Source organism: Penicillium robsamsonii (assembly GCF_028829455.1).
Source record: "Penicillium robsamsonii strain IBT 29466 chromosome Unknown utg000003l_segment0_segment0, whole genome shotgun sequence".
Lineage (NCBI taxonomy): Eukaryota > Fungi > Ascomycota > Eurotiomycetes > Eurotiales > Aspergillaceae > Penicillium > Penicillium robsamsonii.
The window spans coordinates 6,098,126-6,112,528 of NW_026643221.1; the positions used below are offsets into that span (position 1 = coordinate 6,098,126).

The 14,403-nt window shown below is 48.2% G+C and overlaps 7 protein-coding genes across 7 annotated transcripts; 3 read left to right on the plus strand and 4 right to left on the minus strand.

The window, feature by feature from the left end:
* Positions 1-449: 449 nt before the first annotated feature.
* On the minus strand, positions 450-3,462 carry N7447_007056 (tetratricopeptide repeat protein; the record flags this gene model as incomplete). Its single annotated transcript, XM_057231318.1, has 3 exons — positions 450-3,108; positions 3,156-3,321; positions 3,375-3,462. 3 exons carry the CDS (start codon positions 3,460-3,462, stop codon positions 450-452), a joined length of 2,913 nt encoding a protein of 970 aa, XP_057086408.1.
* A 248-nt stretch (positions 3,463-3,710) lies between these two features.
* On the minus strand, positions 3,711-3,927 carry N7447_007057 (uncharacterized protein; the record flags this gene model as incomplete). Its single annotated transcript, XM_057231319.1, has 2 exons — positions 3,711-3,869; positions 3,901-3,927. 2 exons carry the CDS (start codon positions 3,925-3,927, stop codon positions 3,711-3,713), a joined length of 186 nt encoding a protein of 61 aa, XP_057086409.1.
* Positions 3,928-4,191: 264 nt separating this feature from the next.
* N7447_007058 (uncharacterized protein) lies at positions 4,192-4,449 on the minus strand (the record flags this gene model as incomplete). The annotated part of the gene is made up of 2 exons (XM_057231320.1): positions 4,192-4,365; positions 4,411-4,449. 2 exons carry the CDS (start codon positions 4,447-4,449, stop codon positions 4,192-4,194), a joined length of 213 nt encoding a protein of 70 aa, XP_057086410.1.
* A 1,883-nt stretch (positions 4,450-6,332) lies between these two features.
* Positions 6,333-6,719, plus strand: N7447_007059 (nuclear transport factor 2 family protein; the record flags this gene model as incomplete). The annotated part of the gene is made up of 1 exon (XM_057231321.1): positions 6,333-6,719. One exon carries the CDS (start codon positions 6,333-6,335, stop codon positions 6,717-6,719), a length of 387 nt encoding a protein of 128 aa, XP_057086411.1.
* A 769-nt stretch (positions 6,720-7,488) lies between these two features.
* On the plus strand, positions 7,489-9,119 carry N7447_007060 (uncharacterized protein; the record flags this gene model as incomplete). The annotated part of the gene is made up of 4 exons (XM_057231322.1): positions 7,489-7,603; positions 7,655-7,900; positions 7,956-8,753; positions 8,821-9,119. The coding sequence occupies 4 exons, from the start codon at positions 7,489-7,491 to the stop codon at positions 9,117-9,119; spliced, it is 1,458 nt and encodes a 485-aa protein (XP_057086412.1).
* A 905-nt stretch (positions 9,120-10,024) lies between these two features.
* On the plus strand, positions 10,025-11,429 carry N7447_007061 (FAD-dependent oxidoreductase; the record flags this gene model as incomplete). Its single annotated transcript, XM_057231323.1, has 2 exons — positions 10,025-11,014; positions 11,070-11,429. The coding sequence occupies 2 exons, from the start codon at positions 10,025-10,027 to the stop codon at positions 11,427-11,429; spliced, it is 1,350 nt and encodes a 449-aa protein (XP_057086413.1).
* A 537-nt stretch (positions 11,430-11,966) lies between these two features.
* On the minus strand, positions 11,967-13,190 carry N7447_007062 (pectate lyase family protein; the record flags this gene model as incomplete). The annotated part of the gene is made up of 5 exons (XM_057231324.1): positions 11,967-12,431; positions 12,494-12,579; positions 12,639-12,724; positions 12,775-13,001; positions 13,068-13,190. 5 exons carry the CDS (start codon positions 13,188-13,190, stop codon positions 11,967-11,969), a joined length of 987 nt encoding a protein of 328 aa, XP_057086414.1.
* Positions 13,191-14,403: the final 1,213 nt, after the last annotated feature.

Consider the following 14,403-nt stretch of genomic DNA (forward strand, 5'->3'; position numbering starts at 1 on the left):
GTGCCTTATTCCATGTTTGTCACCCAAGATTCATATGATGAGATTTGGCTTCCATGCAGAACCCACGAAATATGTCCAAACCTATCCTAAAACTTACTACGGAGTACATCAAATGTAGTTACAACCATTCGGAGCCCTGTTTGGTATAATTTCATATTACTTGAAGTATTTAAAACACGGCCGAGGAATAACCGATTAATTAGATCAAGTTGTGAAAGATTCCGTAAAAAAGAGACAAAGAGAAATCATAGGCTGACGTATTTGCATATCAGCATATTAATTAGAGAGCCCAGAGGATTCCGTGGGAGTGACAGTCTGTTCCGCCAATTGAGTCTCAGTAGTTGCACCATTGCAAAGGTCACCACTGGATTTGGTAGACACGGAGCTACCAATGCCACCCCAGTCATTTAGAGCAGAGGTTGAGGATATTGTAGCCGGGTGGTCAGGGCCTAATTTTGGCCGCAGAGCTGGGCACATTCTATCATCACTTGTAAAGCAGTATCAAGTTGACCTAATGACCTTAAGGTATGAGCAAGGCTGTTCATGCTTGCCAGAGTGTTGGGATGCGCTGGCCCGAGCACCTGCTTATAGGTATTCATTACCTGCACCTCGAGCTCTTCAGCCTCCTTCCACCGTCCCTGGTTCATGTAGGTCGATGCTAGGTTATGCATGCTGACCAGAGTGTCGGGATGCTTTGGCCCGAGGACCTGGCTGCGGGTCTCCGCCACCTGTATCTGGAGCTCTTCAGCCTCCTTCCACCGTCCCTGGTTCCAGTAGGTCGATGCTAGGTTGTTTATGCTAGCTAGAGTGTCGGGATGCTCTGGCCCGAGGACCTGGCTGCGGGTCTCTAGCACCTGCACGTGGAGCTCTTCAGCCTCCTTCCACCGTCCCTGGCTCCTATAGGTCGATGCTAGGTTGTTCATGCTCACCAGAGTGTGGGGATGCTCTGGCCCGAGGACCTGCTTACGGGTCTCTAGCACCTGCACCTGGAGCTCTTCAGCCTCCTTCCACCGTCCCTGGCTCCTATAGGTCGATGCTAGGTTGTTCATGCTCACCAGAGTGTGGGGATGCTCTGGCCCGAGGACCTGGCTGCGGGTCTCTAGCACCTGCACGTGGAGCTCTTCAGCCTCCTTCCACCGTCCCTGGCTCCTATAGGTCGATGCTAGGTTGTTCATGCTCACCAGAGTGTGGGGATGCTCTGGCCCGAGGACCTGGCTGTGGGTCTCCGCCACCTGCACCTGGAGCTCTTCAGCCTCCTTCCACCGTCCCTGATCCCTGTAGGTTGATGCTAGGTTGCCTATGCTGACCAGAGTGTCAGGATGCTCTGGCCCGAGGACCTGGCTGCGGGTCTCTAGCACCTGCACGTGGAGCTCTTCAGCCTCCTTCCACCGTCCCTGGTTCATGTAGGTCAATGCTAGGTTACTTATGCTGACCAGAGTGTCAGGATGCTCTGGCCCGAGGACCTGGCTGCGGGTCTCTAGCACCTGCACATCGAGCTCTTCAGCCTCCTTCCACCGTCCCTGATCCCTGTAGGTTGATGCTAGGTTACTTATGCTGACCAGAGTGTCAGGATGCTCTGGCCCGAGGACCTGGCTGCGGGTCTCTAGCACCTGCACATCGAGCTCTTCAGCCTCCTTCCACCGTCCCTGATCCCTGTAGGTTGATGCTAGGTTACTTATGCTGACCAGAGTGTCGGGATTCTCTGGTCCGAGCAACTGGTTGCGGGCGTTCATCACTTGTAGCTGCAGAATTTCTGCGTCCTTCCATCTCCCGCTAAGACTATATGCTAGCCCAGCAATTTCAGAACTCTCCAGTGTCTTTTCGTCATATGGACCAAACAATCTCTTTCTTGTCTTCATAGCCAAGACTGCCATCTTCTCACACTCGACGATATCCTCCTTTGTAAACGCAAAGCATGCTGATCTATGAACTAGGCTAGCCCACTTTTGCAATATGTCTTCCTGAACCGGCCGTTGCGTGACAGCAGATTGTACATGTGGAAAGAGCGGCTGACACACAGCCCATGTCTCAAAATGCCCGGTCGGAAACGTATGATGAAGTATCTCGATGAATTGTTGCTTCCAATGTTCGAGTTTTCCATGGGCCTCAAGCCACTTCCGCATAGCAAGTTGCACGAGCCGATGCATTTCGAAAGTGTCTTCATTCACACCAATAGAAATCATCGAGTAATTTCTCAAGGTCAGGATATTGTCTTCAAAGTCATCGTCCACGCTAGAATCCGTTTCGATCCCCTCATCATCGTCAGATATCTCGTTCTTGTCTTCCGAATGTATATCGCCATTTTCCTTCGCTGGCTGATATTGAAGGAGGGTTCCAGGAATGCCTTGGCGGTCGAAGAAACTCATAAGTGATAAAAGGTCGGCTGCTGCCGGTTCAATTTGCTGTATGTGGTTGAAGGATATTTGCCACGTAGTAAGGATGGAGTTATTGGCTTCCCTATCCCGACGCAGCTGTCCCATGTCATACGCTAGGAGACTGGTTCTCTTAAGGTCGCTCTTCTGAAATTTTGTGAGATACTGTGGCACCGAAACCCGTGGCCTTCTCTGCTTGATGTAGTTTGCGGCTTGCACGATCGCAAGTGGTATATAGTCAAGCGCAGCAGCGAGCTGAATGATATTTTCCTCCTCGATTTGCGCTCCTAGCTTCTTTTTAAATAGCATCGTTGCGTGTGACGGATCCATCGGTTCGATCGTAATTATATCGCCGTCTTCCACCATGCTAAGTGCTGCACCTCTGCTTCGGGATGTTATGATCATTGACCCATTAAGGCTAATCGGGAGGTATGTGAAGAGTGGCCGCCCTTGTGCACCACTGTGACCACTTTGAACTTCGTGGAGGAAACTACTATCATCCACATTATCAAGGACCAGAACCCATTTTCCATTTCTCTCATCGACAAGCCAGTCGTGAAAGAGTTTGAAAATATTCGAGGTGGGATCCCTCCGCCCCGGGATCTTGACTCGGTCGGCGATATCTCGACAACTCTGCTCATAACGAGCGGCATTACCTGCGTGAATCCAGAAAGCCCATGTATTAGGCGACTCTTCTCGCATTCGGTAAGAGCATTCGATCGCAAGTTGAGATTTCCTTTCCATGTATTAGCAATGACCAATCTACAGACCATCTCCACTTACCCCACGCCCCCAAGCCCAACAAGCGCTATCCGAGCCCCTGGTGTCGTTCCTTTGTCGTATACCTGACCGAGTAATGTTCCACGATCGACAAAGTCTGGGTCACGAACGAACGGAACGGTCGATACAGGGGGAGGTGGGGTTTCTGGTCCTCCCTCTCCCTCGGGGCCTGCAAGAAATGATTAGTTAATCTGACCTTGGTGATGGCCTCGTGAAACCTACCTTGGGACAGATGGATAGATCCGTAATTAACTCCCACCTGAGTACCCGAGTTTATGCTGCCGCTGAAGACAACTGATGTGGAAGTCATAATACGCGCACTCGAAGTTGTATGTGGTATCAAACGTCTGATCTGCCAAACGCACCATCCTAAGCCTCACTATCATGTGACCTAGGCGCTTAAAGGTGTATGTGCCTCTTCTATCGTTAGAGGGCTAGAGAATCAAGCGCATCTTACCCCAGGGGCCAGTGCGTTGATATCCCGCATTTGCCGCAATCAAAGGTTTCACCACGTCAACAATGAGCTTGACGTATTACTTGAAGTCATAGAAGGTAGTGTCAGCTCGCCCGGTCGACGTCGGCCAGAGTTTTGGGTTTATAGACGATAACGCCTTGGGGAAACACGCCTATGAGGTTCGCTACACGAGCAGCATCCTTCATTGGCAGATTTTGATATCCATCGGAGTCCTCGGGTGACTCCAAGCCGCCTTTCAGGATCTGTTTTCACGATGGAATCGATCGTACATACGAGAAGTTGTAAGTCCATTCCCGGCATGTCCCCGCGGTCTCGGTTCTCTCGGCTTCGTAACCATCGTGATCCAAGGTAGTCCATACCAAGACGAAATCAAATAGAGCTTTCTACACGCTCTCCATTCGAATATGTAGGCCGAAATGGGGAATATTGGTTCATCCGCTGATTGAAAACTTCAAATTGGCACCAGGCTTAGAATAGACAGTGCGCGGGATATTTCCTTAGGCAGTGGTATGTGTCACAGCATAAACAATCTTGTTGGAAGCTATTCAATTAGAATGAACAAGGTCAGTTAATTTTCATGTTGCTGGCCCTCTTGTCCTTGAAAATTGCCGAAGGATACTTGGTACTTGTGTTGTGCCAGTTGGGCTCATCGCTGCCCGTCGCCATTCTCCTCGAAATGTCGTCTTCGTGGTAATCGTCATCTATGGAGTGTCTAGGGTCCCTCTGGTACATGGCCTCCTGCTTGTTAGATGATAAAAAGAATAGAGTGTAAGACAGGCTTACCTCTAGGGAGAGAGGGATCACAGCTAGGAAACCTGTCATTCTATGTCTAGGCAAAAGTAATGGGAAGACAATGCAAAGAAAAAAAGTCATGCGGGTTGGTTCGCTGTGGACTACCCACTGGCTGTGAATCTCGATTGGCTCTGATAGCTGACTGGCTCTAGAGGACTGGCTGGGTCCAAAGACTCATGCTATCTGACCTTGCTGTGATCAGTAAGTAACACGCTGAATGTCGTCTGGTTAGAAGGGAACTAACCAGTAAGTGAAACGAGTATGGGCGACAAGAGAGAAGAAGATGGATGGGAAGAGAGGAAGGAACTGATTATCTACAAACAACAGAAGATAGCTAAATGGGCAGCTAGCGGGCGCCTCACAAACAATGTATCTAGAAACCATGTCTCAACAGTGTATCCTCTGAAGCTATTGTATATATCTCCCTCTTCCCTCACTTCCTCTTCCTCCGGAACTTCATTATCCACCCGAGAACGACCGGTATAACCACGCAGCTGAAAATGGCCGGTGGGATTCACCCTTGCTAGGCAATGGTATACTAGACGTGAACTCGTTGGAACAGTTCATTTGGATTCTAACGCAGATGCATTAGTCTTATCGGGCGATTGCTCTTCATCAGCTGTACCTTTAGCTCATAGAGAATCACCGTCTACAATCAACGCCTCGTTTTCAAATGCTGAACGGGTCCCTAAGCAAACCACACATATATCAAATTGTCCATTCTCCGCACAAGTCACGGGGCTCTTGCTTAATTTGGCATGTTTCGTAACGCCGTCTAGAGGACTCTATACTAAGGCTTCGACAAGGCTTTTCCTTCTGCGATGTGGCTCCTTCTAGTACATCTGGATAGACATCGGCTTAAGGAGTTAGAGTACCAGCGTCCTAGGAACCTGGCAGTCATTCAGCTACCAATAAGGGTGTATTGTACATTCCACTACCGCTGTTCATGTTCTAGGCCTAGTCGAAAAACAAACGGTCCATAACGGCCTAGGTGGCACATAGGTAGCTTGGTCCATCCGATATGTATGTGAAGCCAAAGGATACAATATTATATCAACGTATCAAGCCGCAAGATACTTAATGAAATAAGTACTTAAGTACTCCAGAACATGGATACATGTCGTAGGGGCAACACTATTAACCAACAATTATATATAAACTACACTATAAGGCTAGTACTATTTTGAAGATACGGATACATACATGCATGTAGTCTATGGTGGTCTGAGTGATCAGAGCTACTCATTGGACACTGAGTATTAGTAAAGAGCACCCAATGAGCATTTGAACACCCAAGCCTATCACTGATATACCCCCGAAGCCTAAATAAGCGCTGTCATTAAAGCGGTTCAGATAGGAGAAGACCTAGGAAAGTCCGGCGCAGATACATGTGTGCCCATGTATGGCACCAAAAGTGGCAAATGTAATAATCTCATTGGCAGAAAACCAAGTAGAAATCAAACCTCGCGTGGCTGCACTTCCATGGATGAACTCGGGAGGGTTGTGGATGCGCCAGGCCAGTGATGCTGGGGCTTTTAAGCCACCGACTGCAGACATCAAACAGTGGATCATGACGCATGTCAAGCGTACAATATTATTAGAATAGAGCGCTGCCATATGCTGTGATGTGTGTTGTGATGTGCTGATCCCCGGAGATTAAATTGTTTGCCTCAACGTCATCTGACGTCATTTTAATTTAGATACCATGGATGCCAAAACAATAAAATCAAGGCCAGGGCCCTCAAAGTCTAAGTGTTTATACTCATTTGCTTCCAGTGTTTCCTTCTTAACATACCATTCATTTGAATTCGCACATTCACATCGCAACATATTTTCGCACTTCAGCATCTTTCCTCGATACCCACCAACCAACCACTTCGCAACTAAAACAACTACAACCACAACCACCCACCATGCCTGGAATGCACGAACGTATCCGCGAAGACATCCTCCACAAAGAGCGCGAACTCTGGACAGCCCTCACATCCGCCGATCCAGCACCTCCCATCTGGAAACTTAGCAACCCTGAAGCCTGTTTCCTATTCCCTCAGAAGGAAATCATCACCCTCGAGGACGAAGAAGCGTTCAAGAAAGCCGTGCGACCACCCTTCCACCGATTCGATGCCTACCAGTTCGAGGAGGTACGAGTTATCATCGTCGATTTGATGGCCGGCGTCGTTACATACAAGGTCCGTGCTAAGCGCGGGAAGAAAGAATACATCTGTTCGGGCTCGACGACTTGGAGTCAAGGTTCGGATGGCGAGTGGACGCTTGCATGTCATCAGGAAACCTTACTATGAAAGATTACGATTCTGCCTTTTTTTGTTATACACCTTGTTCTGTACTTTGGCGATGCGGGGGACATGTCTGAGCCCGGCGAGCGGCGAATGTGTGTTTTAAGTGATATTATGCCAATGTATCATGAGTCAACGAATCTTTTAATGTCATGAAGCATGATTGAATTTATTTGAAGTTCTATCAGCCTTTTTTTTGGTACGGAGTAGATATGTGGCCTTTTAAGTGTTCTAGCGGAGTACTGGTGATCAGCTAATGCGATGATCTCTACTCCATACCCCGTACTGAGATCTAACTGAGATCTACTCGATGCGATCTACTCCGCACACTTAAATATTCAATGTCCAGACTGTTCTTTTTCGATTGTCTTTGCAAATGTGTTATCTATTGATTGAATCCTTGTGGCTGTGTGGCTGATATATCCAATAATTTAGCCGTGGCGCAGTTTCCTAATTTGAATTCACTAATGCAAGCTCCTTGCTTTGCCGGAAAAGCCCCTTTGTGTGCCGACAGATTCTGACAGCAATAGCGCAACCGCCGACCACCCCGGTCTAGCTTGTCAGCCTAGCTTGCCAGCCGACATCAGACCATTGCATGATGAGTCATACAGAACGGTCTCGAAATCCCAGTACAGGGGTAATATATGCATCCAATTCAAGCGAACCATTGGTAAGCGGGGCGACCTAGGTTGGTATATAGACCCGAGGTAATTAACTGATGTCGAACCCAAGAACAGCCCATTTTTTTGGATTCATTCATTAAACTCATGGAACGATGAGTGGACACGACAGTATGAGAGCTTCATTAAAGTACCAAGAACCATGGGGCCAGAAATGGCGATCATCCACTTATTTCATTGTTGCGACAATGGCAGTGGCCATGCTTACTGGTAAGTTTTGGCAAATATAGGGGTAAACGTATCTGTTGACCCAGTCCATAGACATGTATCTGTATGGATTTCTCGTTCCAATTCTTCCGTTCGTGCTCGAACATCGACTGGGACTTGATGTCTCGCTCACACAGCGCACAAGCACAGCGCTGCTATCGCAGACCGCGCTCGTCATGGTCGTGGCAAGCCCCCTGATCGGGTCTCATGCTGATCGCTCGGGCGCGAAACGTGGCTGGTTGCTATTCGGACTTGCGGGCGCATTGCTGGGTTCTTTGATAGTCGCACTGGCAACCTCGTGTAAGTGATCAAGCATCCGATGACATTTCTAGTAAGACAATTAATCTCAATGCAGTGTTCACTCTCTTTACCGGTCGGCTTATCCAGTCCGTTGCAAGCACTGGTCTCTGGGTGGTCGGCTTTGCTACGCTGGCGGATAACGTTCCAGCTGACCAGCTGGGCAAAATGTATGGGTTCGTGACTGTTGCGATTGGGGTAGGAACATCGGGCGGACCACTCGTGGCTGGTGTTTTGTTCGATATCGGCGGGTATTGGGTAGCTTGGTCTAGCGTTCTTTTCATCATTATTTTTGATGTGGTTCTGCGATGTCTGATGCTTGAGCGACCGCGTGATACCGAAACCGTTCGCGATAGGGAACCAGATCCCGAGACAGAGGCACTTCTGCCACGATCGCATGATGCCGAACAGGTAAGCACTCCAGTATCGGAGAAAACGGGCATGCAATTTTATTTATGCATGTGTAACAACGGTCGGTTTGTGGGTGGGGTGGTTAGTTATTTCTGTTACGCCGTTTTAACCGCCAGTTTCGACACAACTCTTCCTCTCCATGTGCGCGATACTTTTCATTGGGGAAGTCTCCCCGCGGGTTTGTTATTTGCGGCTTTTCAGGGTCCCGCGGTGTTCTTTAGCGTTCCAGTCGGATGGCTGAAGGATCGGGTGGGGACGCGATACCCGACCACGATAGGCTTTGCGCTTCTGGTACCTTTAATGTGGATTATCGGAATTCCTGGGGACGAACGGTTTCCCTGGGCTTGCCAAGAGAATGTTGGTTGGATTGTATACAGCGCAGCTGTCACAGCGATTGGGATTGTGATCTGTTTGCTCAACGGAGTGGGCATGATGGAAGCGACTCGTAAGTTTTTGTTTTTTTTTTTTTTACAAGTTTGTGTTACATTCGATAGGTAATAACGGGTTTGCAGAAGCTGTTGATGAGATTCAAGCCGACAATCCTGGAATCTTTGGACCGAATGGTGGATATTCGAGGGCGGTATCCGTCTCCAGTATTAGTTGGACACTGGGGATGTTTGTTGGACCGATTATCTCAGGATATGGTACGGAACAAATCGGATATTATGGGATGAATTGTGTATTGGGTTCGTATGGCCCCCTGCCTGATTTCTTCAAGGTCGACGCTAATGCCAGCCCAGCGGGGATGTGCGGACTTTGTTCTTTCACCGCCTTCTGGAATTTAAAATCGTCTGTGCCCCAACGGTCTTGATGCATCGAAATCCGGAGATTAAAAATGAGATCTAACGAATGTGCCGTGTTTATATTGAGCAAATTTCGCTAGTGTTTTGGATTGGAAGGTTGTCGGGAGAAAAGAATAAAAAAAAAATGAAAATGAACGACAGAAATAAATTATAAAAAAATACAGAAATTACTGGCCGGATTTTTAAGCTTAGCGCAGCAAAAGGACCAAAAGGGGGACCTGAAAGACCGTTAGATTGCTTCTTACCGAGGTATAATATACTCAGATACTATATATTATTAACGAAAACAATTAACCCCAGATTAAAAAGTTGGAAGAAGTTGGAAGATTAAAGGGAATTCGAATCTGGAAAAAAAAAACCAAGAAAATGGAGCTAATAGGCCAACAGATGGCTCTAGAGCCTCTAAGTGGTCCTTTGATGTTTGAAAGTGGACAAAAAAAGCCAAAGAAAGAACGGTGCTGTCAATTTCTCCGGTGTAACGGGTTCCTTCCGTTCTTAGCTTTCCCCGAGGTGCTTCCGTATTGGATTTCGAAGCCATCAACTTTCTTTGTTCGAACATTCCACGAACCGTCCAGGATTGTCCGTACTTCACGCCCACTCGCCCAATGCTTACCTAGATACATCCAGATCTCTAGATACATCGAATCTCACTGCATTGTGAGGTATAACAACTCAAATTTGTGATTTCTACACCTAAGAGACTCCACTTCGGAATCCACGGATGGATTTTGCCGAGGGATCTCCTGCCCCGGCCGAGCTTCTAGTCTGCCCGTTAGTTTTTTTAGGTGCATAGTATATATTAATCTTGGAAGAAACAGCCGGAATCGTCAGATGAAATTTTTTTGTATAAGCTCATGCCAAGCTCCTTTGGGCGCTCCTTTCTTTTTGGAATACTTCACCTTTTACACTCAACATGATGGAACCAATTCGTCCCCCACAAAATATCGCCATCATCGGTGCTGGTATCGCTGGCATCGCTTGTGCATTGGCCATATCCCGGGAGTTGTCTCCCTTCGTACCAGACCTGAAAATTACAGTCTACGAACGACATGATGTACTCTCCACGTCCGGCGGTGCTATCAACTTGACACCCGTTGCCCAAAGACATCTCGCACTGCTGGGCGTGCTTAATGAGTTGGATCGGATGGGCCCCGAGGGCGGAGCCGATGTCGATGCCATTGAGCTTTTCTCCATGCGTTCGGGCCGCGGGATCGGTGCCATCAATTTCACAGACAACCAAGGAAGAGGATTTGGCGGATATAAAGGCCGAAGAGTCATGCGCATTGCTCTCTCGGTAGCTATGTTGACCGTGGCGGAGCGTACCCGAAATGTGGAGATCGTCTTCGGCAAGAAGGTCGTCGGTGGCGAGGAATTCGCGGATAGAGCCGTGGTACGATTCCAGGACGGCACTGAGGCTGTGGGTGACTTGGTCATTGGCTGTGATGGAGTCCACTCGGCGGTCCGGACCAAATTTGTCGACGTGAACCGGCCGGCTGAGTACACGGGCTTGTCGTTCTTGCAGGCTACCATTGATACGAATTCTCTTTCTTCCCTCCCTCACTTCCGTACATCATCGCTCAATATCTCGCGACATGGCTCCATGCTGGCGAGTTATTGTGACCGTGATCGGGAGCAGATCTTCGCTGCTGCTATCGTGCAATTTAGTCGCGAGGCCCTGAGTCTCTATCGACTCGAGCCTGGTCAGGACTGGGCTACCCAGAACAAAATTCGCTGCGCACTCCGTATGGAGATCAGAGATCGCTTCCGCAAATGTGCTATTCCCTGTATCAAAGAAATGATTGAGAGCAATGCGGAGTGGATGCTTTATCCCGTATATCAAGTTCCCCCGGGAGGACGTTGGTGCATGAATCGAGTTATTCTGCTGGGCGATGCAGCACATGCGGTATGGCTCACTCATTAATACCCTGCTATTTATTCATTTCTAACACGTTATCTAGATGCCCCCGCGTGATGAATCCGCGGCATACGCACTAGACGACGCAATCTTGTTCTCTCGAATTCTGGCAAGCTATCGCTCAGAGCCTTTAACCGAGGTCTTCGATGCATACGAGGGTCTCCGTCGCGAGACAATCAACCACGCATTCAAAGAGTCCCGTCGTATGTGGGAACGCAACCGCGACATGGGCTTGCTGGAAGGCAGACTGAAAGAGTGGATGATGTCATTCCATCTCAAGAGCAACGAACACGCACGTGAGGAGGCATGGGCTTTTGACGCAACTAAAATTGCCCTCCCCACGCCAGCGCCCAGCGAAGACTTGGTTTCCTTGAATTCGTTTTTGAGAGACCGTACTCTATGAATTAGCATTTTACAGGACTGGCGGAGTTTAGGTTGCATGGACTGGAGCGTGGATCGGTTGAATGGATACCCGGTCAATTGGCCCGAATATATCTAAATTGATATGTTTGTGGATGTTTCCGCAAAAATTAAAAATTTTGTTTTGGACTTGTGGTGCTTTTGTAGGATGAAGTCACGTTTAGTGTTTACTCCACTGATCCTGGGAACGGAATAGGCACTACCTAGGGCGATCCCAATCTGCCAAATGACTTTAAATTATCTGAATAGAATTATTGAATTGATGCCGGACAGATTGGATATGGGCCATCCATCCCATGAATTCAGCCATCTTTCTATCTTTTTCTCTATCTCGGTCTAGAATTTGATTGATGAGCTCCACCGTATATCTTGAATCGCATGATTTTGTGTACACTAAGTTTACGAGGTATTTTAGCAGACAACATAATATATTTCCTGGAGCCTAAACTGCAACAAATTCAAACAAAACAAAACAAAAAAACACCTCTCAGACAGCAATTCCCTAGTTACTGAACCTCGCTTAGAAGACAAGAGTCTGACCAGCAGTACCATACACAGCAGCCTCAACCTTGGACGAACCAAGCAGGGTGTAGCTGTACGGAACCGATTTGAGCGTTCCAGCCAAAGCAGTGTTAGACGCATCACCAAAGTCATTGTCATTGGCCACAGCATAGCCAGCGTCAGTAGAGTAGAGGGGCTTCTTGCTACCAACGAATTTGTTAGACTCGACGAGAAGCTGGGCGCCCTGGCGGGTGTTGACACCGTCAGCGACGTCCAGGTAGTAGTTATTGTAGATATGACCAGTGCCGAAGCGGAAGGAAGGACCGCGCGAGTTGATGTTGTACCAGAAGTTGTTGTTCTGGGTGACGCGCAGGTGACCGGTGTCCTCGGCGCTGTTGCTATCCGAGTGTCCGATCAGGGAGGCCTTGTAGTGGTCGTGGATGAAGGTGTTGGAGACAGTGACGTAGTCGGCGGCGTGGGTAAGCTTGTAAGGGGTTATATTAGCGTCTGTGGTTTGTTGGGATTTTACTTGTGGGCTGGACTTACATCGATGAGGCCATCGTAGTAGTCCTTGTCGTGATCCATGTCGGATGAAACGTCGCAGTGGTCAATCCACACGTTGGTTGATTTTTCTAAGCGAGGTTAGCTTTTGTCTTGTTTCTTAGATAGGTATCCTGCATGATGTACTCACGGACACCAATGGCATCGCCGTTATCGGCAAGCACCTTCTTCACGCCGAGGTTGCGGATGATGACGTTTGTCTTTTCTTTGACCAGACTATATTGGGTTAATATTATTCTAAACCTCTGTTAGGGGTGAAAACGTACATGCCGAAGCCGCTCAAGATGGCATTCGCGTCCTTGCCGATGATGCTAGTGTTGCTTCCAACACGAACTTGATCAGCTGCCTTGGTGATGGTGCCGCTCACAACGACAACCTTGGCATCGTCGCTGGAAACTGCGGCCGTGAAGGCAGCATACGACGAGACAGTGGTCGTCGTGCCACCAGCACCACCCTTGGTGCCTCCATTCAGGCTAGCATAACCAGTAGCGACCTAGTTTAGAGCCAGGTTAGGATGTTGATCAGGAGGTTCTTGAACGAATTACGCATTGACACTCACATCATTGACGTTTGCGCGCTTTCCTAGGAGCTTTGCCTCGTTGCTGGTTGCAGTAGGAGCTCCCAGTGCAAGGCTGGACAAGCAGCCGAGCAGAGAAACTGCGATCAAGTTGAAAGGGGCCATTGTGGACACAGAAAGTGATCTTGGAGGAATAAAGCAAGCTGAGTCTCGAGAATGCTTTGCTGGACTGTATGAGCTGATATCAAAACATAAAGAGCATATCATGGTCGACTGGGGGGACTATATACCACCCCAGAGCTCCTCGAAGCTATGCGCACATCTGACACAAGCCATATCCACCATCCTCCTGATTGTTGGAGAATTTCCGCTGCATAATCTCTAGCCTGGCCAACCCGAAGATTTACCGGTGTGGACATGAAAGTTAATTCTCCGACATGTCGAGTATCATCCTGACACCTCAGGGGTGTTCTTTTGGTAGTCAAGAGTTCCCCTCTGAGACAGAAAGCTTGGCATTAGTCGAGGGAGATCCAAGTCAACAATGGGTTCGAGACCATAGACCTTCGGGCCCAATCACACCCTTGTATACCTTGCTGGATGGACACCCTCTGGATGGAAAATAATCATCATCGCTATTCCTCATGGAATATTTTCGCCGGAATAACTTCCACAAATGATTTGAAACAAGAGTGACAAGTCGCCAAGAGTAAGAAAGTTTCAAGCGTCAAGGGGGAGAATTATAAGGTTTCCATCACTCGACAGTTTCAGAAGTCTTCATCCCATAGAATTTCACAGTTATGATGTTTTTAATGTTTTTGTGTATCTTGGTGGAGGCTTCAGCAATATGGAGCGAATGGCGTGATCGCATTAATTAACGAATTCCTCCATCTTCCGATCCTCGGGTATTCAGTTCATTGCCACTTTTTTACAACTAGAATATGAGGACCTGTGGGATTGACGCCGAAAATGACCTTTGAGGCCAAAACGGCTGCCTTTCCACCCGTAACTTTGGATGCCCAGCCGCTCCTATTCTGCACTTTTAGTCATCCCTCGGTCCTAATGTTAACGCTCGACTTACAGTCATGTTTCATGAGTATTTGCACCCGAGTACTTCCACCTAATGCTTTCCCTGTACTCTCTTGTATTATAGCCCGCAAGCTGGAGTTTCTACCATAAATCTATGAGCGTATGTGTGAGCTTTCTAGTTACGGCTTATTACTTAAGGGCTTGAATGAAGTTTTAACAGGCAGAAAGGAAGGTGGCCTGGGGCCTTTCGGAGTACTGGGGTGCAAATACTCATGAAAGGCCACTGTATGTAATTATTCCCCTCGTTGACTGAGACGCCGGAAATAGCTCCCCTTCAGCTAAATCTTCGTCC